This window comes from Gobio gobio (genome assembly GCF_949357685.1).
Source record: "Gobio gobio genome assembly, chromosome: 4".
Taxonomy (NCBI): domain Eukaryota; kingdom Metazoa; phylum Chordata; class Actinopteri; order Cypriniformes; family Gobionidae; genus Gobio; species Gobio gobio.
The window spans coordinates 40,128,589-40,154,465 of record NC_137100.1 but is presented as its reverse complement, the minus strand read 5'-3'; the positions used below and the strand labels follow the sequence as shown (position 1 = coordinate 40,154,465).

At 37.2% G+C, this 25,877-nt stretch overlaps 1 protein-coding gene across 1 annotated transcript; it reads right to left on the bottom strand.

Moving 5' to 3' along the window:
* Nucleotides 1–475: 475 nt before the first annotated feature.
* Nucleotides 476–24,093, bottom strand: ncs1a (neuronal calcium sensor 1a). Its single transcript, XM_079815374.1, has 9 exons — nucleotides 23,793–24,093; nucleotides 23,511–23,639; nucleotides 13,119–13,143; nucleotides 7,398–7,536; nucleotides 6,000–6,078; nucleotides 5,543–5,631; nucleotides 4,357–4,434; nucleotides 3,707–3,827; nucleotides 476–1,603 (listed from the first exon to the last, which is right to left on the bottom strand). Exons 2-8 carry the CDS (start codon nucleotides 23,572–23,574, stop codon nucleotides 3,729–3,731), a joined length of 573 nt encoding a protein of 190 aa, XP_079671500.1. The 5' UTR covers nucleotides 23,575–23,639; nucleotides 23,793–24,093; the 3' UTR covers nucleotides 476–1,603; nucleotides 3,707–3,728.
* Between the last annotated feature and the right edge of the window lie 1,784 nt (nucleotides 24,094–25,877).

Genomic DNA, 25,877 nt, shown 5'->3' with positions numbered 1-25,877 from the left:
TTGTTCCAGCTTTCATTAATCATGAGACTGTTATTTTCCATGAGAGAAATCTGGTTGGTTTAACTGATTATTGAACAAGGCCAATTGTTCCATTGTGTTACGCAAGCAGTTTCAATCTCCATTTTTGGCCCTTTTAGCCTAGAATCTTTTCATACTGCATGTCCATTACACCAGTTTTTATTGGAGGGTGGAGAGTGGGATAAATGATTGAAGCTAACAGGCAGGATATATTCATATCGAGTCTTTTGATGTAACGAAAATGAGTTGAAAATGAGTTAAAAATGAACAAAGACTGCAATCATAAAACATATTAAAACCAAAAATATATTTTCACAGCAGTGATTCTCTCTACACAAAAATATGATATTGAATCACCTGTTATTTTAGAGCATTAAGATGGTGATTATTATCTATAGCATGCAATATTTAGGTGAAATGTCTTCTTGCAGAACAATAAGACCCCGCAAGACATTTTCTAAAAAAAAATTTATTTAAAGAGACCCTTTAACATTATATTTCATTAACATTACTCCAAAATAATTCATCTACTACAGTGTCTGTGTGATATTGCAACAAACTCAGCAGTGCATTTTGTAAGTGGAGAGCAGACAGACCTTGTAACATTTTCAAATGACCATATTAGAAAGATGAAAAGTTGACCTTTAAAAAAAAATACATGAAGGTTGTTCATTTCACACCGTTAACATTACCAGAAATCGAAATATACCAACACTGTGCAGACCTTCGAAAACTGTGGGCATGTGTAGTGCTGCTGAATGCTATGCTATTGATACCACATGAATCTCATTCTTTCAAACGAGCTAAAGGTGCAACACAATAGCGGTCTGAAAAGAGCACGTGTGCCTGTGTTCAATGTATCACATGTACTCTCACACCATCACAACAGTCATATGCAATACTGTAGAAAAGTTGCATTCTATATCACAAGTTGTACAGTGAGACTGCCTGTGGGTCAAGCATGACAGTAGATACAGGTTGATATAATACATCATGGCTGTCAGAATTTCATACAGCTGTCAGAGTTAAGGACTAATGATCAGATTTTGTTTATTGTTTACAGGTTATTTAAATAAATACGACTGATAGCATGTTGTTCAATGCCAGTGCTGGCTGAAGCTCCGTGGAGCGGTGCAGCTTCATCTTCGTTCATCATGTAGTGGTGAAGGCTAGACTAAAATCCAGCGAGGTCCACCCTATCACTTATGACAAAGACCACAGCAACATAAGGAACTCATTCATTGGTGTTAAGGACGTTTGAGTTATACATTTAATAACACTGATGTGAATGCCCTCAAAGTCACTCTCCGTATGAGTGTCTCTTTCTTTACAAAAAGGGCACTGAACCCATCAGACCTCATTTATTGTACATCATTCTTCCCAAATGAGTTCTGGAAGGGTTCACATTGTCTTGAGCGGCTTTTGGTTTGCCAGTGACGGCGGAGATGAGTGATTGACAGCTGATCCCCTCTCAAGAGCAGCGCCCACAATGCACCTTCGTGTTGGCAGGCCAAAGAGATTAGTGACAGGTCAGCTTTCTTCTCACAGTGCCAGCAGAATGACATAAATGTATTGTATTGATTATCTAGATAGGAATGAAAGACAGAAACTTTACATTTACACAGAGTGGGTAAATGATCAATGAATTGCAAAAAGTACCGTTAATTTAATTAGTTCTTTCAAACAGATGCAACTGTCAAAGGCCTTAGCGTCCATCAGAACATTAAAAAGAGTCGATCAGGCTTAACATTCTACAGTACAATTTTTTCTTTGCCAAGTGTATTTTTTTCAATTTGCACTGAAGAGTAAGAAGAACTTTACACACATTAAGAACTTTAAAGATGCGTGCCAGTGTTATTTTCAGCTAAAACTAAATCTATTAAAAATTAAGCTGAAATAAAATAAAATATGAAAAAAAATTAACTTAAATTTCTTTAAAAAAAAATATTAAAGCGAAATATAAAAACACTGCTTGGCCAAAAAAAAAAAGTTTTAATTTAAAATTATTTTTTTTTTAAATAGGCAAATCCTTAAGAGTCAATGATTGGATCATTATTGCAGTGATTATTTTGTTTCTAGCATGTTACATGTCAAATGGAGATTGCTGAAATGCAGCTTACTTGTTTATTGGTGTTTTCAGAGCATCCGCGCAAGAGATATAGAGCTTGCGTGCGCATGGTTTAAGTAAAACCGAACACTGGATAGAATCAAGTATAGGTCTCTGCAGGATAGTAATAGGAGTTACTAGATCAGTGGGCAAGGCCATAAACAGAGGGGCGTTTTTCACTGCGTTACCTGATTTGCCCACGTCACAGTGTGGGTAGGGTTTAGGGGTGGGGTCGGGTGAAGGGGATCATTTTCATTCCATGGTTTATAAACACCCATCAGTTTGAAAACACCCACAAATTTAGAAACGCCCACTTTTGTTCCGCAGAGACCCTGTACTCAATAGAACATGTGTTCTTCTAACAGAAATGCTCTGATTGGAGGATTTAAATTACTGAAATCTGGCAACTGCAAGCAGGAACGCTCAAACGCTCATCTTTTTTCCCCTGACAAAACCAAAGAGTGAAGTTTTTTTTTTTTAACTACATTTTAGTCTCGTCTTTAACACAGAGCAGGTTGCATGCCAGGATCGCTTCTTTGTAAAGTTAGCCGCTTCGCTATCTGTGTACAAAACGGGCTGAGGGGAAGAGGGTGGACTTCGTATGTTGCTTGGGGGCGGTCATATTCAAATAACTAGCTAGTTATGTCAAAACCGGCAACAAATTGAAACAGGTCACCGAATGACACATTTTCAAACTCAGACAGTTTATAACAAACTGGCTGCATGTTTTCTTTTCAGATTTTCAGAAACTAATTAAATGCAAAAAAAGCTACAAAAGTGAAAGTTTCATTCTATGGCACCTTTAAATAACCATGTAGGAAGACACAGTATATAGCCATATTCCAGGATGACAATGTCAAGATTCATCAGGCTCAAACTGTGAAAGAATGGTTGGGAGGGAGCATGAAGGATCATTTTCACACATGAATTGGCACCTCTGAGTCCAGACCTTAAATTCATTGAAAGTCTTTGGGATATGCTGGAGTATTGATGCACCTCTTGATGGAAATCACAGCATTTATTTCCATCAAGATGTGCATACATTTTTGGTCCAGATCTTGTATTGACAATGCAAGAGTCAAGCACTCTGTAAAGTCTCCTCCAACACATCCCAAAGACTTTCAATGAATTTAAGGTCTGGACTGCCAATTCATATGTGAAAATGATTGTTTATGCTCCCTCCCAACCATTCTTTTCCAACTTGAGCCTGATGAATCTTGACATTCTGATCCAGGTCATGATGTGTCTTCCTACATGGTTGTTCAAGAAATGAAAAGCTACACACTCCATCAGTTATGGTTAGAAGAACTGTTGCTAAACATAAAACATGCTAGAAACAAAATAATCACTGCAATAATCAACCAATCATAGACTCTTAAGCATTTGCCAATTTAAATCCAAATAGCGATTTTTTTTTTTTTTTTGGCCAGGCAGGGTATTTCTATTCATACAAAAACAAATTAAACTAAAATTAATGAAAATATACAAATAAAAGCTAATTAATAAAAACTATAGTATATAAATAATATTAAAATAACACTGTGTTCATCAGCAATTGGGAAAATATGAAATGGGACTCACTGAACGCCACTTTTAGATGGGCCTACACCAGGCCGTCATAAAGGGAGAGTGCCTGTACAATAGAGGGGTCCGCCTTGGAGCCCTCCTGAAACTCCTGCAGAGTCAGCATCCCATCTGCATTCTTTTGACAAAAGGAAGACTGTTAGTCATAAGTCACATCACTGTTTTCAGCCACACATATTAGGTATTAAATGCTTACAGTTGGTGGGCAAACATATGCAGGGAATCAGGTAGAGACATTTTTTTAAAATAATGTATTCAGATGTCTTTTTTCTCTCAAGAGCTCCATGTTCTTTCAAAGGTTCTTTTATCAAAGCTTTCTGAGAGCCTCTAGAGCTTCAATTTTGCGTCTTTCATGTGGCGTACCATCTGTGTTTCTAGTGCCTGACAAAGGACAGCTCTCCTGACAATCACAGCAAAAATGAGCCATTGTATGAAACCTATAGCTATGAATACTTAGTCGTAAGAAGTCATGGGATTGGATTGATAGACAATGACTGAAATGATCAGAGAGTGCAATTCAATATCAACCGGGGTACATTTTCCACGTTTTATTTTAAATAGACAACTATACATGTAATGCTGTGCACCACAGGAGAAATAAGGCAGTGGAAGACAATAAATACACAGTAAATAAATACAGCATTAACCTTATCCATCATAGCAAAGATGCGGTCGACTCTTTTCTCTGGTGTGTTTTCCTCCTCAGGTAACTCCACTGTGTTCCCCTGCAAGACATAAACAAGACGGACATTTCTCGGACACATTCTACACATGGCCTTTCACAGCAGGATAAGAAACAACCCCAGTCAGAAACAAATAATCTGTTACCCATTAATCTCTTTATGTGGAAAATAAAGAGAACTATATAGTATTTGTTTATATAGATAAAAAATTGTTGCCAACCAATTGAACAAAAAGAACACGGCAGTTAATATAAGCTGACCGCATGTATTTGATTGAATTGAATGGGATTTAAAAAGAAAAAAAAAAATCAATGCGAGATTCCAGCAGTTAAAATATGGTGAATTGTGTCAATTCAGTGGCATTCAAGGGCAAAACACAATACTTGGCCAAATCTAAAATGCAGTGTTCATGCTGTACGTAAATGGTTTTTACAATAAGGTTCTATAAAATTATTTTATGTATTTGATATCAGGAACTATCAATGAACAATTTGTTAATTTATATTTAAAAAATACTACTTAATAAATACTTTAAAAGTACTGTTAATTATTAGTTCATCTGAAAAACCATGTTGTTGTAACATGTGCCTGAATTCCCAGTTATCCTTAGTTTCCATGGTTGTTAATTAGTTTCTGCACCAGTTTTTTTTACACAAACACACACACACACACACACACACACACACACACACACACACACACACACACACACACACACACACACACACACACACACAATATGGGTTACACACATTCATTTGATAGAAAATTGCAGACAAACGCATTCTCACTTTTAAAAAAAAAAGCCAAATCTGATATGTTCAATATGGTATACAAATAATAAATGGTAATTGTAATAACTGGGATTCATTTTACAGCACAGATGAATGAGCATCTTTGCCAACTGCATATGATCAGAACAGCATGAAAACTTCTTGTGAGATCAAAAAAAGCACACAATGCTATAAAGCTTCCTGGAAGCCAGTATTTGCAAAGGTAGACCCTGGAGTCTCTTTATCAATCAAATGCTCATAATCCATTTTTAGAGTTTAGGCTTTACAATAAACACCATGTTGGCCTTCCAAGAAAGCCCTTTCATTTACTCAATAGAAATAGAAAGTTATGGTTCAGTGAGAAGCATATGACTCACCACCATCTGGTATATGGCGTCCACGATGTTCAGCATCTCATCTCGGGTTATGTAGCCATCATTATCAAGATCGTAAAGTTTAAAGGCCCCTGTGACAGCAATAACAAACAAGTACATTAATAAAACTCTCTCTCTCTCTATCTGAAACATCTTCAAAAGAGCTGAGAATAACAGTGTATCTTCTCATTAGAAAACTAATGCTAGACTTTTCTATTTATTATTTTGACATGACCATCTTTTCATTAGTCAAGATGATAAATAAAAATGGAGTGGCAGACTTGTTCACATCATCTAGTAGTGCATTCAGTTTGGATAAGAGCTGTCTTAATAGAAGACAATGAAATGCCACTCCCCGAGACTTCTTCTGCAGATAAATGAACACATATCTGGAGCAGAAACAAGAAAGCATCGAGTTACTGCTGACATTATGAGATTTATAAAGAAATTCTGGTCTTACATCTGAGTTTTTCATCCAGTGTCCCTCTGGATGTGACAGACAGAGCTTGAATAAATTCTGAGAACTCAATGCGTCCATCCTTTGGATACACAACAGAAAAACAGCATGATAACTGGTAGGTGAATTGTAAAAATGAGTCTAAAAGGGCTGACACAAAGGTTTGATTTTATACAGCTTTGTTACAGCCTCACACCTGGGATGGCAAACAACTACAGAGTGACACAGTAAACAACACACTGCAGTTAAATACAGTATAGCAGCAGGGAAGGCTGTTATGTTACCTGTGTTCACAACCATTTTACAGAAGGTTTCACATATCGGCAATGTCATTTTGACAGTGATTCTGATCTGTGTCTAAAGATGTGATTGTAGTGCCACTGAAAATCTAGAAACGTCTGAGAATTCTACAGGGACATTGGTAGTGCAGTCTCACTCACTCAAACACACACCTTCAAACACGTCTGGTTCACTATCTTTGTGGGGACTCTCCATAGATGTAACGGTGTTTCAGTTTATACAATACAAACTGTATTCTACCCCCTTACACTAACCCTACCCCTAAACCTACCATCAGGAAACTTTCAGCATTTTTATATTTTCAAAAAATATATATATTATAATAATAATAATAATAATTCTGTATGATTTATAAACTTGTTTCCTCGTGGGGACCTCAATTAAAGTCCCCATTAGTCAAGGAGCATTCAGGTTGAAGTCCCCACCGGGATAGAAAAACATGAAAACACACACACACACACACACACACACACACACGTTGGGTTTCCAAGTTTCATGGGGACTTTCCATAGACAATGATATTTATACTGTACAAACTGCATATTTCTGCACTATCCCATAAGCCTAACCATAAACACAATCCTCACGTTTTACATGAAAAAAATACAAATAAAATAAAAACATTTAGCATGAATTACAGGGGACCAAAAAAGAAAAATCTGGTTTTACTATCCTTATGGGGACATCTTGGGGACCACAATGTAGGGAATGCCTTAAGGATACACACAAACACACTTCTTTCTTTCTTGTGGGTAATGTTCTCTATAAAGCTCCTAAATGCATCATCATTTTGCTCAGACACAGAAAGCAAATTGTTCTACCACAGATCTGTTGAAGCAGCATTTCTACGACTAAAATGGAAACATAATGTCCCTGTCGCTGAGTAAATTAAAGTGAATTACACGCTTTTAGCTGTTTAGCCAAACAGCTCTTCAGGCAGAGATTATAGTGGTGATCATTTTCCAACTCAGTTAAGATGATGATTCAAAACACTTCATATCAAAACATTTATTGTTAAACTGCAACTTTAAAAAGCCCCAGAAGGCTAATATAACCGTGCTTATCTTTTATTGACTTTTCCTTTTTTCACACTCTTGTTACCTTGTTCTCATCAAAGACGTTGAAGACAAAGGTGGCAAACTTTGTGGGGTCGCCGAAAGGGAAGAATTGCTTGTAGATCTTCTGAAAGCCAGCTGCGTCCAACTGACCACTGGGACAGTCTTTAATAAAACCCTTATACCTGCCACATGGACAGGAAAATGAAACAGGATAGGAAGAGTGGGGAGGAAGGATTGAAAAAGAGAGAGAGAGACTGTTTTTTTCTAAGAAATTGATACTTTCATTCTGCAAGGGCACATTCAATTTAAAAAAAAAAAAAAACATTTTTAACTGTGATAATGTTTTTTTTTTTATCAGCTTAAAAGAATGATTTCTGAAGGATCATGTGAAACTTTAATTCAGCTTTGCCAATACAGGAAAAAATAGGTAAATATTAAAATAGAAAACCAAATAAAGGATCAAATAAATCTTACTGACTTCTGAACACGTGTAAAAGAGATGTGTAAAAAAAAATTACAACCCAAAGACAAAACTCAGACTTCTTCCTCCTGGGAAGATAAACTGATAGCACCCAAACGCACTGCTGTGTTACAGAACATGTGATTAGGGCAAATTGAACATGTGGTCAGGACAAATTGAACCTCTGTCACTGTATCCTGTAATTTTCAAAAACAACACTTCAGCGCTGCTCATTTTCTGTATGCTAATTGATCCCTGAAAAATCTGAGTGCTATCATTGGGGATCATTTCCGAGCAATTTAGTGCAAAGGGTGAAATGGTTGCCCAGGATATTACAGGTCAGGTCAGTCTTCAATTGCAAATTAATTTCCAGGAAGATCAGTTTGGATTCTGCATTTTAGACCTCATTCTAGGAATCGCTCTCAGTATTTGTGGCCCAAACTTGCTAGTTGCAAGATCTGTTAACTGACCTGAAATATTCTATATAATATTGGTACTAGCGTGTATAATGCAAACAATTTTTTTAAAAACACTGGCCCACAATGAAAATTTTCTATGAACACATGAAATCATTGTACAAAATGGCCCTCAGATTCATTATAAAAATCTCCAGCATATGTTGCGGTTAAAAACACTTCATTAGCTAACTGTTCATTACCTCCTCAGAGGGACTTTCAAAGAGAGATTTTTCACATTATGCTAATTTACAGCAGCTTGATGACTGAATCCTGTCACAACATATGTGCAGCACAATTTAATGCTTTAAATGATCAAAAATAAATTGCTCAAGAAAATCTTTTAAATTCAGATGGGGATATATGCCATCATACCACTGTTATACAGTCACATAAACCTTTCAGACCTAATAATTATGTTTATTGAACACCTTTTTCACCTCTTGAGTACTTCATTCTGATGTACTTCACAACTGCAGCATTCTCTGGTGAAATTTTTCGTGTAATGACCACTAAATTGTTTATCTGACTGTTGCCTCTGGAACCAAATCTCTTACACAATATCATGTCTCCCTCCACGCTCACTTTCTAACAATCTAAACTCAAATCACTATTTAAATGTACAGTGATTTACTTGCTAGCCACGTAATAAGAGAGATAATGTGCAGTTAGTCAGTCATTATCATAAAATAAATGTCTTCAGGATGACAGGGTGTCTAATGCTATTTCATGCATTCTGACTTATTTACACTGTTAAAGAGTTGGATTCTCATGCTAAACATGGCCAACAGGTTTTATTTGAGTATGGCCCTTGATAAAGGGCGGAATTGCTTGTATGGAAACTTCTCTTGGATGAGCGCGTGTGCACATCAACCAGAGCGAGAGCAAGCGCACGTCCATCAACGAGCTTCGTTCGTGTTACGGAAGCCGAGCTGTCGCTTTGTTTTTAGACCACAAAATCAACAACGTCAAAAAAAAGAAGTGTGTTTTTGGTTGTGAGGGAAAGATAACTTTGTTCAGCTTCCCAAATATAACCCAGCGTTAAGGGAACAGTGGATGCAGTTTTTTTTTCCGGAGCAGTCCTGCAAGTGTGTTTGTTTGTTCCCAGTCATGAGTTGAAACCACAGGCGGTGAGTGAAACTGCATCAAATGTCTGTGTTTTGTTGGCAATCTAAGTGCATATAATTTAAACAAAACAAACGTATAGTAAGTCGAAAGTTATCCAGGGATAATGCCATGATGTATTATGTGCGTGCGCGCTCATGACTCTTTAGCTCCGCCCACTGCACTAAAGACTCTTTGGAGATCTGAAGGATGCAATACTACGCTATAGGTACTCAAAATTAACATGAGATTGGCAGAAACTGTGTGCAATGTACCCTGCAAATACAAGTAAACACAGTAATTGAAAAAGAACAAATTATCAAAAACAAAGATAAAAAAATAAAAAAATACAAAGATACAATTGAAATAAATAGTGTTTTAAGATTTTCAGGTATTCAGGAATAGAAACTGTAATAAAATGTAAAATAATGCTGCATTTATATATACTTATATATTACAAATATAGTTACAAAAGTTATTCAGGTCAAGAACATCGAGTGAATTTTCTTTTTGTCTTTTGTTGTTTGATTAACATTATTATAGAGACGGCAGCAAGTATATTAGGCTGCCGTCACTTTAAGAGCTGCACGGATCCAATATATTGTTACACATGCGTTTCTTTGTCAACTGTTTACGAGGATGTCTTGACATATTTTTGTGTGCATTTGTTCGTTCGAGTGCAAAAAGACGGGGAAGAGAGCTCAGTTCATTATCACGTACTATACAGTATGGGAGGCGTCTTACTGTACGCAGAAACGTTTTGTGCAGACGGGTCTTCTTGTGCTTGAATGTTTTAAAGTCATATAAAAATGTACACAATGAAATCGAAAAGAGGAATGGAAATTTAAATTTCATAACAACTATTCGATTCCAATTCTCGATTCCCAACCATAATTATAACTCAAATTTATCCTGAAAATGACCCGCTAGATTCAAATATCTACTACAAATTAATATAATCGGAAAGACACAAAATCAACAATGCAGCTATAATACACAAAACTCTTCATTTCACAATAACTCCTATATAAGTTTTGATTATCAAAAGCACAATTCACTCAATCAGCTTGATAAACTGTAAAACATGTTTTAAATGCTTTAAAATTGCTGTACTGTACATCTAGTGCTAAACAAGGGAACAGAAAAGATGTGAGACTGATGATACATTTCCCCAGGAATACTTTGAAATTGCATTTGTAAGGCTCAAGGGACTCGATAGCCTACAGATAGCTCAAAGGCAAGTCTACTTCTGGTATCAACAAACATACTTCTATATCATCAGAGATATAGAAGAATAAAGTGATGCGCACCTTGAGCTGTGTGTGTGCATGTGTTTGTGTGCATGACTGCCTGGCATGTCTAGGCTTGCTGCTTAGCGATCTGATCAGCTTCAACACAAGACATTTCACACAAGACTTTAACAGAGCTGTCTCTAGTGAGATGCCAGTGTATAAAGTACAGTGCAGTACATCAGCTGTGAGTATAAGAATCAGACAAGAAGTAAAAGGTAGCGTGTCTATTGGCTTGCTCTAGATAAACACATAAAATACAAGGCTTTTTGAACAGTCACAGAAGATTGGCCCACCTTTGAAATGTCATCAAAAAAGCAGAAAACTGTTTTCCAATACCCTGCGTACTGTAGACTGCCTCTATCTGGATTGTTAATCTCACTTCTTTGTTTCATGATTTTAGTTCTTTTCTTGCTCTTTCGCTCTCTCTCCCTCTCTTGATCCTTCTCTCTTTCCCTACTGGGCACCCTGCCTAGAGTCAACCATTCCCCATCTGCCATGAGAGGAATAGAGCAGCCAGGAGGAGTATAGATGTTGGCATGTGAAGTTAAGAATTTATGGAGAATTTGTGCACTGAATATCTACAATGATGTGGTACTTTACAACATCCTCTTCCTTGGTGGCAGACATTTTCAAGATGAGTCAGTAATAGTAGTAAAGAGGAGAGGTACGGTCATTGTTTTGCTGTCAGAAAGTGTCCCATGGTTTCAATGATGTGTCCCATTTCTTTATCTTTTTGTCAAAATACACTAAAATGCAATTCATATATGGTCAAATAGGTATGAATAAGGTCAATAAGTCTTTTAAAGAGCACCTATCATGGAATTTTGAAATGTACCTTTCATGTAGTGTGTAACATAGATCTAAGTGAACAAAAACATCCTGTGATAGCTTGAAATATGACAGTGCACCGTATATATAGTTATTTTCTTTCAAAAGTAAGAGTCGACTCGGAGTCATTTTTAAGAATCGTTAGAAGACCGAAGCTTTTTCTCTGACTAGATGACGTCAACTTGTCAAGTTATTTGAATACGATACGCCCACTTATTGCGCTCCAAGACGCCAGTGAAAACTAGAAAACATCATGGCGACGAGACCCTGTGTTCTGAAGTGCGACTCAAAAGCAAACTTCTTTCATCTGCCCAAGGATGAGCATTTGAAGACTAAGTGGCTTGAAGACAAACCATACATCGTCGCGATTGAGTGTTTATTATTAGTCGTCAAATGTATGTTTCGCGATCTCAGGAAGCTTTTATTATGGACTTTTATTATGGCACATGGTATCTTCTTCGTCTGTCTGTACCATATATGGATTACATGTGCACAGAGCGCCCTCCGGCTGCCAGTATGAATTGAAAACAACACATAAGAGACTCAATCGCTCATGATTAGGCTATTTCTGCCCATTTTGAGGAAGTATTGAATAAAAAATACTCCTCTGTTTAGAAATTTGACACAGACATATGAGAATCTATCAATATGTCTCCTCATCTGCACACTTTTGAACTAAAAGCCCTGAGGGATGTTGATTTGTCGCGAGTCTTCGTGAGGAGTTTTTTTATGAATGAGATCAGCTGAGGCTCATATTACAATCAAACAGTACCGACGCGGTTTTCATATTCATAACTCCTGACACATCTTAACAAATTACTGTCATTATAAGACTTTGATGGGCGTTCCGTTTCCGAGAATATCTGCACAGACTATACCAATCACAACTGACTGGGTCATCTGACCAATCACCGCAGATTAGCGTCACGTAAAGGCGGGGTTTTGAAAAGTGAATCACTAAAGGAATCATTTGAGAATCGCTGTCAAAACAGGTAAAAATAAATGCATATTATAAGAAAACTAAAGTCTTTTTTGGCATTGCATGCATGCAAAACTGTTGTTGGGGACTTCTAAAACAATATTTGGAACATTTTAAATGCCATGATAGGTGCTCTTTAAAATAAAATAAAGTGCTCTTTTGGCACGTGGTGCGGATCCTCCTAAACAATTACATTTATGAATGCATAATTAATAGATCCAAATTAATTTACATGTATTTAAGGAGTAAGGAAATAGTATTATTATTTTATTCTTATTACTCGATGGTTACACCCCACAACATTTTATTTACATTAAAAAAATCTTTATCATGGACACTTATATTTGTCAATAATCCACGTAACAAGCAAAATAAGCAGTCTGTCCAATGAAACCAATCTACTAAAGCAGATCTCTCTGCAGCATTTTCTGCCCATGTCAGAACTATGAACTCAGTATGGATGAGAAAACAATCCCGTGCACTATTGGTAATAATGGAGGAGGATGAAAAGTTCTTTTACATTTGGATAAAAAAAATCTTTGTTGAGATTTTAAATGAGTGATTGATTTATCTCTCAGTTTAACTCATGATGAGGAAAGGTGAGAGAGGGCAATGCTTACAGAAAGGACATAAAGAGCACACTTACCACTGCTGAACTTCCTTCTCTGTGACTGCAAAACAAGACAGAATAAAGAAGACAGTTAGATTTTGTTCAAACTACAGAAACTAGATGAAAGTTTCTGAAAAATCCCATGCTAGTCTAGGCTGGTTTGTGCTGGTCTAGCTGGTGGTCCAATGTAACCACTAAGGGTTGAATTGACAATGCAATTCCTAATCAATTTCTGAATTTGAAATGAGGTAAGTAACAGAATGCTGAAGTAAAATTATAATTTAAGTTAAATCGATTTTCGATTCCCAACCCTAATAATAATAACACAATTTTTTTCCCTCTGCAGCTATATAATCCACAATGTCACAGCAACTCCTATACAAGTTTTGATTATCAAAAGCACAATTCACCAAATTTGCTTAAGAAACTGTAAAAAAGTTTAGGACTTTAATCTGTACTGTACATCTATTGCTAAACAAAGAAGTAAAAAAAATACTTTAGATTCATAAAAATTTGTAGAACTACGATAAGTGTAATTTTTAATTAGTAAAAAAAATGTTTGTCAAGACAAACTTTGAATGATGGTTTGGCATTGCCTAATTTGAAGGTTTCAAATATTGAGGTGTGAATGCTTTATTAATTCATAAATATATGTCGATGACAACTCTCAGAGTGAATTATTTAACCAGCCTTTATTGGCATGGTGCATGGAATGTACATATGCTTGATTATGAAAACGGTCATACTTTTTCAGGATTCTTTAATGAATAGAAAAGTTCAAAAGAACAGCATTTGAAATATAAATTTTTGCTGAATAATGCATCATTGCTGAATAAAAGTATTCATTTCTTTAAAGACGGTAAGACAGACAGATAGATCATGGAATGAGTGAATTATTGGCATTGTATTTCCAGTAGATAACCAACATCATATTGCTGCTGAGTAGCTGAAAGGAGACAGGGAAAAGTAGAAACCTGACAGGAGAACTGCTGTAGCTGTCTCTCACAGCTTAGAGGCAGACTGCCATGTCAACACTACTAACATCAGGTCTGTCACAACACTGTCACTATTTTTGACAGCCCCTGGGCCATCGCAGAGAGAGCTTTTTCACAAAGATTTATTCCTCATACATATGCATGAGCAGACATACACTTTCAGATCCAATGCTACAGTGAGAAGACCAGGAAATGAAATGTAAAATATAGTTATATATTTATTAACTAAATATAACTATCTCTGTTTTTAGAAGTTAACCCTACCTGGTTTAAATGTTTGAAATTTAGAAAAGTAATCCAAAAGTAATCAATTACATTACTTTAATAAATTAATTGAAATAGTTACTCTAATAATTACATTTTAAACAGGGTAACTTGTAATCTGTAACATTTGTATTACATTTCCAAAGTAACCTTCCCAACACTGACTAGACGGATGTGTTTGGCCTTTGCATCTCAATGTATCTAAAGCAACTTCGTAGGCACAGAGTTCTTATGTTTAAAACTCTGAACAACGTGTCATGAGATGCCCCAGTGAGATGATACACTAGACTAGAGGATGATGCAACACTTTTGCATTTACTGACCTGATATAATATCAATATGCCGTTGGCTCAGATGGACATTGCGATTTGTGTAAATGCACTGTTTACATCTTAATACTCTTGAGTACTGTGTGCAACTGCCTACACACACACACACACACACACACACACACACACACACACACACACACACACACACACACACACACACACACACACACACACACACACACACACAGACAGCTCTTTGTCTGGAGCAGGAGTGTAATCATTACCAAGGTTAGTGATGTGCATCCAAGTAGAGCAAAAGGTAGAGAGGGAAAAAAAGTAATAATAAAAAATTTAAAAAAAAATGAAGATTGAATGAAGATATTTAAAAGTGGATCAGCATTTCTTTCATTATGGATGAGGAGAAATAAATTTGTTGAAAAAGGTCTATGACACAACCAGGCCTTGAGGAGTGAGAGCACTAGCTGAATATAGTGGCAAATATTATAATAAATCTATAAAGGAATAAAATATTTACATTACTAAAGGATAAATGTAACCAGTGTATAACAAAAAGATGTCTGGACAGGCAGAGGAGAGGGCAGAGGGCACTTGGTAACACAGGTGTGTCTCGTTGGTCTCATCAGCGCTCATGATCCAACATGACTCCATTCAATACATACTTCTCCATCTGCTACAAGAAACAACAACAGAGAGAGAGAGAGAAAAAAACATCCTTCTCCATCCAAAACAGAATTGATAAGATACTCAATATAAGATACTCTGCAAATCACTATTTAAACCACAAAACATCTCATCTAATCTGCCCGTCATGCTGAAGAGCACTTCTCATTCTACAATTCCACTCAGCTATAGTGGGCCGTGGCAGCAAATTAAGACCAGCAAAGAGCAAGACAAGAGCAAAAGACAGAGACAGGCAAAGAATAATGAACAATCTGGAGCCTTGGGAGCCATATGTCTCATTTATAACTCAATTGATTGCAAGACACACCAGCATTTAAGGTTCTGACTCTGGGGTGTTTTTTGATCATATATACGAATATATACTAATCCACATACATGCCAAAACACCAGTCCCAATTCTGAACACAAATTGTATCATTCCGCTAACTACCTGGACCATTACAGTAGCAACACATGCATCTTTTTTTCTTTTTTTTTTTGGCTTCTTGATATTTCCTTTTCAATTAATATCGTCTAAAAGTTTGGGGTCAAATACATTTTTTTTCTTTTATCAGCAAGGATGCATTAAATTGATCAAAAGTGACAGTAAAGACTTATTACAGTATAACTATTTTTGTAACTATATTTTAGTAATGGCTGCTGAAAATTCAGCTTTGCCATCACATCAGCGAATTTTAAAATTACATTTTAAAAAGGTAACACTTTATTTTAAGGTGACATACACATTACTACATAAACTTACTATAGCATAATTAATTAACCCTAAACTTGTAAGTACATGTAGTTAATTAATATTACTTTATATAATTAATAATATTAAATTATATCATATTTTATCAAATAAATGCACCCTTGTTGAGGATAAGAGACTTATTTCAAAAACAATAAAAAAATCTATTGTAACCCTGAAGCCAGAATACCACTGGATTCAGTCCGTTCATAGACATTTATTTTGTTTGTGTATTTGTTGTCTTGCTCCTATCTGCTCTTAGTAAATGTTTTTTTTTGTTGTAAACTAGTCTTTGTTATAAGAATCAAGAGATTGTGAGTGTATTTACCAATTACCACAGCCATCTCCCTATAGGCATTTAGTTTAGGTCTCCTTTTTCATGGAAAAGCTCAAGGCTGGTCTGTCTTCACTAATTTCCTTTTTAAATTCCTACCTTCTCACATAAGACATACAGCCCCAGATACACCATGAAGCAAATTAATTAATGCATTTTTTAAATTAATTAAATTAATGACTTTTAATTTAATCCACCAACCTGAAGTGGGCAAGACACCCTCAGTCGGAAAAGGGTGGCTTGCCCACTTCAGGTTGGTGGAGAGTTCCTGCCTCAAGTGGAGGAGTTCAAGTATCTTGGGGTCTTGTTCACGAGTGAGGGAAGGATGGAACGGGAGATTGACAGAAGGATCGGTGCAGCTTCTGCAGTAATGCGGTCGATGTACCGGTCTGTCGCGGTGAAGAAGGAGCTGAGCTGTACGGCGAAGCTCTCGATTAACCGGTCAATCTACGTTCCTACTCTCACCTATGGTCATGAGCTGTGGGTCATGACCGAAAGGACAAGATCCCGGATACAGGCGGCCGAAATGAGCTTTCTCCGTAGGGTGGCTGGGCACTCCCTTAGAGATCGGTCACTCGGGAGGAGCTCAGAGTAGAGCCGTTGCTCCTCCACATCGAGAGGAGCCAGCCAGAGGTGGACAGTAACGAAGTACATTTACTTGAGTACTGTACTTAAGTACACTTTTTGAGTATCAGTACTTTACTGAAGTATTATTTTTTAGGGAAACTTTTACTTTAACTTCACTACATTTGAAAGACAAATATCGTACTTTTTACTCCACTACATTTCTATCAAGGTCCTCAAAGTCAAAAGTCGTTTCTGTAGCAGCTTTGCAAGTCAGTGGATGATTTTTCTTCTTCTGTAAAAGTGTTTTTTTTTTTGCAAAATGTAAATGTGTTCGTAAATGTTTCATTTTGGAAAGTATTCACGTAAACAAAGTTGATTATGTCTTAAGTGAACGTAAACAGTTGGGGTAATATCGGATGTGTATCAGTGTGTAGGATTTGTGCATTCTGCCTTAAAGTGACAGCAGCTTTGTAAAAAGCTAGCATGTCGGATGGAGCATCACAGACTGGCTTAAACCACCATGGCATAGCGTGCATTTATACAACAATAATAAAATAATGCATTGACATAAAAAAGGGAAATTTACTTTGATACTTAAGTACTTTTAAAAGCAAGTACTTCTGTACTTTTACTTAAGTAAAAATAGTTTTTAACAACTTTCACTTAACAGAGTAATATTTGACCAGTAGTACTTTTACTTTCACTCGAGTAATGAAGTTGTGTACTTTGTCCACCTCTGGAGCCAGCTGAAGTGGCTCGGGCATCTATTTCGGATGCCTCCTGGACGCCTTCCCAGGGAGGTGTTCCGGGCACGTCCCACCGGGAGGAGGCCCCAGGGATTATGTCTCCCGGCTGGCCTGGGGAACGCCTCGGGGTCCCCCTGGAAGAGCTGGAGGAAGTGGCTAGGGAGAGGGAAGTCTGGGCGTCTCTGCTAAGACTGTTGCCCCCGCAACCAGGCCCCGGATAAGCGGAAGATGATGATGATGATGATGATGATGATGATGATGATGATGATGATGATGATGATGATGATGACGATGATGATGATGATGAATTACTTTTTTCCACTCAAAGCAGAAACAACAATTCAGTCCTAACGTGATCATGCAGCTTCTGGACAGGACGACTGCTCCACCTGTAGTCACCCGTAAAATCAAACAGAAAATTGCCCAACATTTGCTACACCTTTCAAACTGCTACAGGCCCACCAAAGGGACTCAAGCAGTACCAGGTTGAAGTAAAAATCCCAAAAGCTGCGAAAGATCATGAACACAATACCTTCAAAACAGGCTGCAATATAACAACAGCAGCATTTCTCTCCTCAATGCAGCACCAACAAGAATTATGACACAGTCACAGCTAACAAAAGAGTGCAAGGACTAAGGGGTAAAGTTAGTGATATCTGTGCCATTGGGCTTGCATACAATAGTCCCAATGTTTGCGGCTAAAGTGAGTAGTATACACTAAAAAAGAAGTCAGTCCATTAAAAACATCTCATGAAAGTGCAGTGCATTGCTGATTATGTGAATCAGAGGACATCCCCAGCCAGGCTGCCTGTGTGGGCCACATTCTGTGAAGCAGACTCCCTGTAAATCTCCCTCCACAAAACGCCATAACCTGTATTGCCTCTCCTGGGCCAACCACTGTTATATTTGATTAAGCCTATTTGTGGACATAAACTCGATGTGAAGGCAGGGAAGGAGACTGACCGGTTGCCATCACCACCACTGCTGGGTTATCCTGTCTGTCTCTTTCTGGATCTTCGGATGCCTTCTTTGGATGCACGAATATAGAAACACCCATACACATGTACACACTCAATGTACAGAGGGAACAGCATGGGGCAATAAAGGAATAATCCGACATATATGCACCTCTAATAGTGTTTGGCATTAAAATTTGTTAAAATTTTTCCATGCGATTTGTCTGTTCACAATGTGTAAAAACAAACAAACAGAAGATTGTCTGAATGCAAATGTACTCCTTGACAATAGGTGAAGCTTAAAAGCAGAAATACAATGGTTACTCCTCCAATACACAAATTGCTGTGCAACATTTAGTTTCTGACATCCAATTTTCAAGGAAGTCATACAGTATTTCAGATTATTGTATTCATGTGTTTATTAAACAACACCCAATAAAAGAGTACAGAGACAATAGACTGTCTGGATTTTTCCTCTTCTATTCACTGTCACTTAGTAAAATAGGCCGTTCATGAGTGCCACCAAGTCACTGCAGCAGCTCTGGCATGTAATAAAAGCAGAAATCTTATTTATTGTTCAGTTTATAGGTTATTCTTCACAGTACGATGGAAAAGCGATTAGAACCCTTTATTGTGGAAAAAAAACCTGTCATACCAACGGCTTGCGAACAGGATTAATATACACACTAAAATGTTTATTGCACTAAATATTTGTCTTGGTGGGAAAAGGCCTTAAAGGGATAGATCACCCAAAAATGAAAATTCGGTCATTTATTGTTCCAAACCTGTATGAGTTTCTTTATTCTACAAAGGAAGATATTTGGAATAATGTTTGTAACCAAGCAGATCTTGGCAGCCATTGACTACCATAGTATTTTCCATCCACTATGGTAGTAAATGGCTGCCGAGATCTGCTTGGTTATAAACATTATTCCAAATTCATACAGGTTTGGAACAACTTGAGCGTGACTAAACGAGGATAGAATTTTCATTTTTGGGTGAACTATCCCTTTAATGCTATACACACGTCATGGGACAACATACACTGTGGAAAGCACTCTGAATCAGAGGCTCATAGAAGTCAATTACTATAGTCCAATGACTATATCATTTGCAGAGCAGGTGGAAATAATATGAAGTCTAGCAAGGAGGGGATCTATCATCCTATTTCTACTCATCGGAGCAGTGGAAGACATACTAGCACTCTTTAAATGGAACAATGGTTTCAGCTCATCGTCATGGTGACTGTAGAAAATGAAGAACAGAATGAAGAAAATAGTGTGTGTGAAGTAATGACACACACAAAAAAACAATCTGAGCAAAACATTATGATATTACAGACAGCTTGCGGAGCGAAAACAGGCGGCTGTTGGTCCGCTACTAAGTGAATCAATCCAGAAAGCCCAAAGGTTACATTTCTGGACGAGAGAAGCTGAACACAGCTTATGTGAAACCAGTGGTGATGACACAAAGATTGAGAGGTGAGTGGAACAGACAGTGTAGACACTAGGCAAAGAGAATGAGAAGAGACAAGCTGCAACCAGGCTGAAAGAGAAAAGACGAGAGAGGACTAGAGTGGAGAAAACTGAAAAAGAACGCGAGAAGATAAGGAGAAAGAGAAGAGAGGGAAAAAGATTAATGTTTGATTACAGATTGCTTGCTTGTTATTGTGCATGTAGGCCTACATAAAGCTGTTACTGCAGTGCAAATATTGAAATGCTTCATGCACTCTACTCAAATAACTGGTATTTGTAAGAAAGGCTTGCTCCATGATGTATGTATTGTACATTGTTTACTGTAATGACTGGAGAGCAAAGAACTTTATCTCTGCCTAAAGTCGCAATGTAGCGGGTCGCAAAAGCTCTTTCGTGTTGTGACATAAACGCAAGTGAACAGATTATCAAAAAAGAAAAATGAACGGCAGGGACTTGGTTCTATCCATGGGTTTTTGAATAGATGGAGGCAGATCTGAATGCGAGCTTGCAGTCCGTTTTAAGAAAGGGCGGGGTTTAAGCAGAGTAAATGATTGGAGTCCAGCATACATCACCAGAGAAAATTCTGCAGAGTCATGACATTTAATAATAATAATAGAAACACATGGATGAATCCTTCACAATAAGATCAATAACATGCATTTAGAAAACAGATCCAATTCCATGTCACGCTGACTTTAAACTCAACATGAAATACTGACCCTATTTACTTTTTTTTATTGCATATTCCTGGTCTTATACAATAAGGGCAAATCACCAGTGCACTTTTTTTTTCTACAGAACCTAAGAGTTTTCTCCTTGTTATCTTTAATCAAAATGTAAAAAGACAACTTTTCTTTTCTGCTGACATGACTTGGGCAATCCAGGCTACTGGCTATTGTTTTGGCAAATGATCTGGCAAAGTCTCGTGTTTAACCGCCATCTTATCCTATATAATGAATTCCAAAATCAAGTCCCTGCCTTACTGTTGTATTCATAAATGCATCATCTTGCATTAAGGAGGGAAAATAAGATGTGGACATCAATTCACATTGAATTGACTTTGATGATAGGTCATCCTGTTCAGCGTCTCATTATAGAACACTGAAAGACTGTGCTGAGGAAGAACTGGGTTGGAGTTACGTGTCTCTTTCTTGTCTCTTTCCACTTTGAAATCTGTGGTGTGATATTAGGATGACATCCATAAAATCAAAGTCTTTAGAGTAAAACATTAATGCCAATTGTTCTAAATTTCGATAGCAATGACCACACTAGCCCATAGCATAGAAATAAGCAAGAGGAATTAAATGGATCTCAGCTAGACCAGGGTGCTTTCAATCATTCTAAAAAAAAACATCTTCAGGTCACTTACATGACTAGTGCATTAAAACACTTGTTGTCTGAATAGTGACTGACATGAGTCTTTGATGCTTGGCTTCTATTGCAGACATGGTTTTTATTGAAAGCCTGTTAGATTTGTGCATTGCTCCCACACTAACCCTACAGCGAAGGAGCAGGAAATTATTTCCTGACAGCCCTGCTTTACCCCCCGTTGCGCACAAATCCGACCTCTGAAGATGCTCATTAAACACGGTTCAATACCGCTGGGAATGTGCTTAAATTCCATTCAAGTTTAAAGGAGAACTTGGTAGAATTTTAACCAAGTTACCTATACTTGTAGCAAATGGATCTTTGACAATGTCCAAGGGAACTGAAAATGTTAAATGGTAGGCCTAGAGTGTCATTCATTTCTTTAGCACCAGTTTCTTACTAACTGCTGAATGACATCACTGTATTGAAAGAAGGTTTGTTACAATTAATAACATATATCATTTATCAATTCAGGTTCTTGATACTTCCCTCCAAAATGAAAATTCTCTCATAATTTACTCACCCTCACGTTGTTCTAAATCTTTATTTTCTTTCTTCTGCGGAACACAAAATATATTTTGTTGGTAACTTAACCGACTGACCTCCAAATATATTTTATGTTCCACAAAAGATAATATGGAATGACATGTGAGTAAATGAGGATAACATTGGGTGCGTCTCAATAGGCTCCCTAGCTCAGTAGTCAGGGCACTGATCAGGACATAAGTCAATGGGCTGACTCCCTGATCAGTGCCCTGACTACTGAGCTAGGGAGCCGATTGAGACGCACCAATTTTCATTTTTGGGTGAACTATCCCTTTAAGCCAAGTAAATTATGAACAAATATGGACAATAGGATATGAGGACACTATAGGATGTTTTAATACATGATAAATAAAATATATATCTACAACACTTACCATTAACAATGCAAAGCATGCAGCTATGAAATTTGTATTGCTTGTATTGAGCCAGGAGGTCAATCTGTGACATTTAGATTCTCTACTGGTCAAATGTCTTTGCACTATGGCAATTCACCAGGTTTGAACTTTTATATGTTGCTTAAATTTGGGGTCACAAAAAACTTTTTTTTTTTAAACTGTCAAGCTTCATTGACTTTTAAACATTCAAGTTTACAGACTGAATGGCTGAATTTAAAGAACAAAAACCTCAAAGCTGAAGGCTTGTGAGAAAGCGGAGTAGATGGTAACGTATATTTGTGTGACCTTAACTAATCAAAACCTCTTTGCATGTGCTTGTGTTGCCGCTCTTCTCTGTTTGTGTGTATGAATGCAAATGAACTGAACACAAGGTCTAGTGTGACCGTGACTTTACACTAAAACAAAACAAAAACAGTTGTTGGTAATCCAGTCATGTAGACTTAATTATGTCGTTGCTGTTATACCTTCCCCTCTAAAATTATCTTCACCTATTTCGCACTATGATTAATATGCAGCATTAGCAAGGTCTCAAAGCCTCATCTCATTTCAGTAATCTAAATCAAGTCAAAGCCAGTTGATGTGATAATGACAAAGCTAATATGTTTTCTCCACCTCAGGGAAGGATTGTTGCAACACAATTTTCAGTTAGCCCCACACCATATTGACTCGACGTGAGAGTTGCTGCCAGCTGTTCATGTAGGCACCTTATCTTCTCACAACAGAGATGCAAGCCAGTCAAAACACGCTTAATGATTATATGATTAGTGACAGAGGAAAATCAATGACCCCAGAGACGAAATGATGATCCTGTTCGATTTATAGAGACATGAACATAATCGCTCATAAGCAGGAAGGTAGGACATACAAACACGTAAACAAACAATCAATAGTACAGTCTCACAATACAGCGTAGTTGTATTAAGCTTATACTTCAGCCAAATGCAACTTCATCAGCAGATCCACCAATACTTGCATTTTTAAAAAGATGGTTTTAAAGTAAAAAATTAGAAATAACATGCAATTAACCAGCACAAAATGGCACAAGACATGGAAGAAAGGACTAAATAGCAGTACTCACAGTAGGTCTTTCTGCACAGCTCTTCCACTACCTCAGGCTTTAGTTTGCTGGTGGATTTGCCCATCTCTCCAGCTGGTCACAACGGTTTATCCCCACTCCCTAAATCACTCCCTCCAATCCCACCTTCCACTTACATTTAAAGAAAGAGAGAAAGGAAGAGAGAGACAGAGAGAGGGGGATGCAAAAGAGACGCTCAAGTCCTTTTGAATCGTGCCTTTCCTCTAGACCGCAGAATGTAGAAAAAAGAGGAGGAAGGACAAGTAATTGAGAGGAGCAAATTACACAGAAGCAATGTGATTACAGCATGCAGTTCCTAGAGTTGTCTCTCCTAACTCGGAGGGAATGAAAGAGAGAGAGAGAGAAACAGAGAGGGCTTTAGTCTGTTAACCGGTGTCCCTCCTCCCCTTTCCTCCACCTCCTCCACTCCTCCTGCCAGTGTCTGCGGTTCCCTCGTGGAATCAGGGGCTCTCTGAGCAGTGCTCGAGCCCAGGGGAGGCACTCTTCAATTGGCTGCTGTCTGGCTCGGTCCACTGGAAGAGGAATCGATGTCAGACATGTAGACGCATTTGTTGGCTCTCTCTGTGAGTGAGCGTGTGTGTGTGTGTGTGTGTGTGTGTGGGAGGGTGCGGGCGTGTGTTGTCACCACGCTATGTGTTGATGTTGTTGTCCTTGACAACAGAAGCCACTCCCCTAGTGCTCTCGGTCCTACTGCATGAAAATGTTCTTGTTCCCCTGACAAAGATTTTCTGCTTTTTTATATTTCGTTTTTTTTAAAAGGCCCTTACTAAAATCTAAAACGTTATATTTGACCGTTATATTTGATAATATCATATTAATATAAAAAGGCAGACACATATTTTAGCACTCAAAAATAAATCATGGGATCATTTTTGTATGTATCTGCATCTATTTGATTTCATGTAAACAATCATATTTCCAAACACATTTATTCTAAGTTCTAAGAATCATCTTAAAATTGTTAAATTTAAAACAATTACATTTTGTCAGTTAAAAAGTATGAACACAGTTTAAAATGTATGAGATTTACATAAAATACATAGATAAATATATTAAACTGTGTATTTAAATTACACATTGGGGTTATTAGTACAATTGCATAAATCTCTTTTTGTTTAACTGATAAATATGACAAATAGGCTATATAATTTGTTTGTTAAAACAATCCAAATGGATGGAAATTTCAATAAAAATTAAAATATACACATCTAAACATTAGGCTAAACATCCAAGGGTAAATATTGCACATTTATTAGCATAACACTGAATAAAACTTTTAATATAAAATGGTTGTAAAACATTTTAATATAACTGTAAAAGGCCAAATATTTGAATTTATCAAAGATATATATATAAATTTTTTCAAATTACGTATGTATAAAATATGAAGGCAAAGGCTAAAACCTTTAAGGATTGAATATAAATTGATATGCATGTACATTCATGAGAATAATCCCAAAATAGGATTAGAGTTGAGTGCAGCTGTACAGAGTAAAGGCTCACTCTGTCATATTCTGACGAAGCCACGGCTTTAATCTGCTGGCCCAGTTTAAGTCCAGGCCAATTCAGGTTTAGCTTGTGCAGTTGAAGGGTCAGAAAGAAAGAAGGCAAGTGTTTGATTTTTACTGAACCAGAAGAGGACGCTGAGTCAGCGTCATGCTGCTCCAAACACCCAGCGGCCTTTGCCAACAGCATCACCTGCTAGAACACTATTTGTACCACTTAACGTTAGTTGAATAACTATTTTATAGATTTTAAAAGTATGCTGCAGACAATTCAATTTGTATTTGTCCTGTAGCCAAATATTTTTTTAATATCTCAACAATGGTGACTGGTTATTGTTACTTTGTCATTTACAATGAAATAATAAAAAATACTATATTTTTAAGAAAAAAACATATTTGTTGTGTGCCATGGTAGTTCCTTAGATTACCTTAGAAATACCATGAGAAATGAATACCATTCAGTAGGCCTACTATAGCACAAAGAACGGTATTACCATTATACAATGGTGCCACCAGATCCTTTTGTAAAAGCGTTTAAAACAGGAGCCTTTTTTCTAGTAGTTTCCCTGGTCCAGAATACAAAAGCTCAGTGGAGTATAATTCAGTCAAAGTGTCCACGCCACTGGAAATCGTTCTTTCTCAGAAAATGAGACCTCGACCACCTATGCCCACTCAGGATTTGCAATAATTCCACTATTATGCAAAATTCCCTTTTACATGGTGTTTGAACATAAATGTGTGTTGGCAGTGTGTGTACACAACCACCCTATAATGGTAAAAATCCACCCATTCCTTTTTTTTTAAATCTCCATAAATCATAAGCAGTGTCTCAGAACACGCCGTT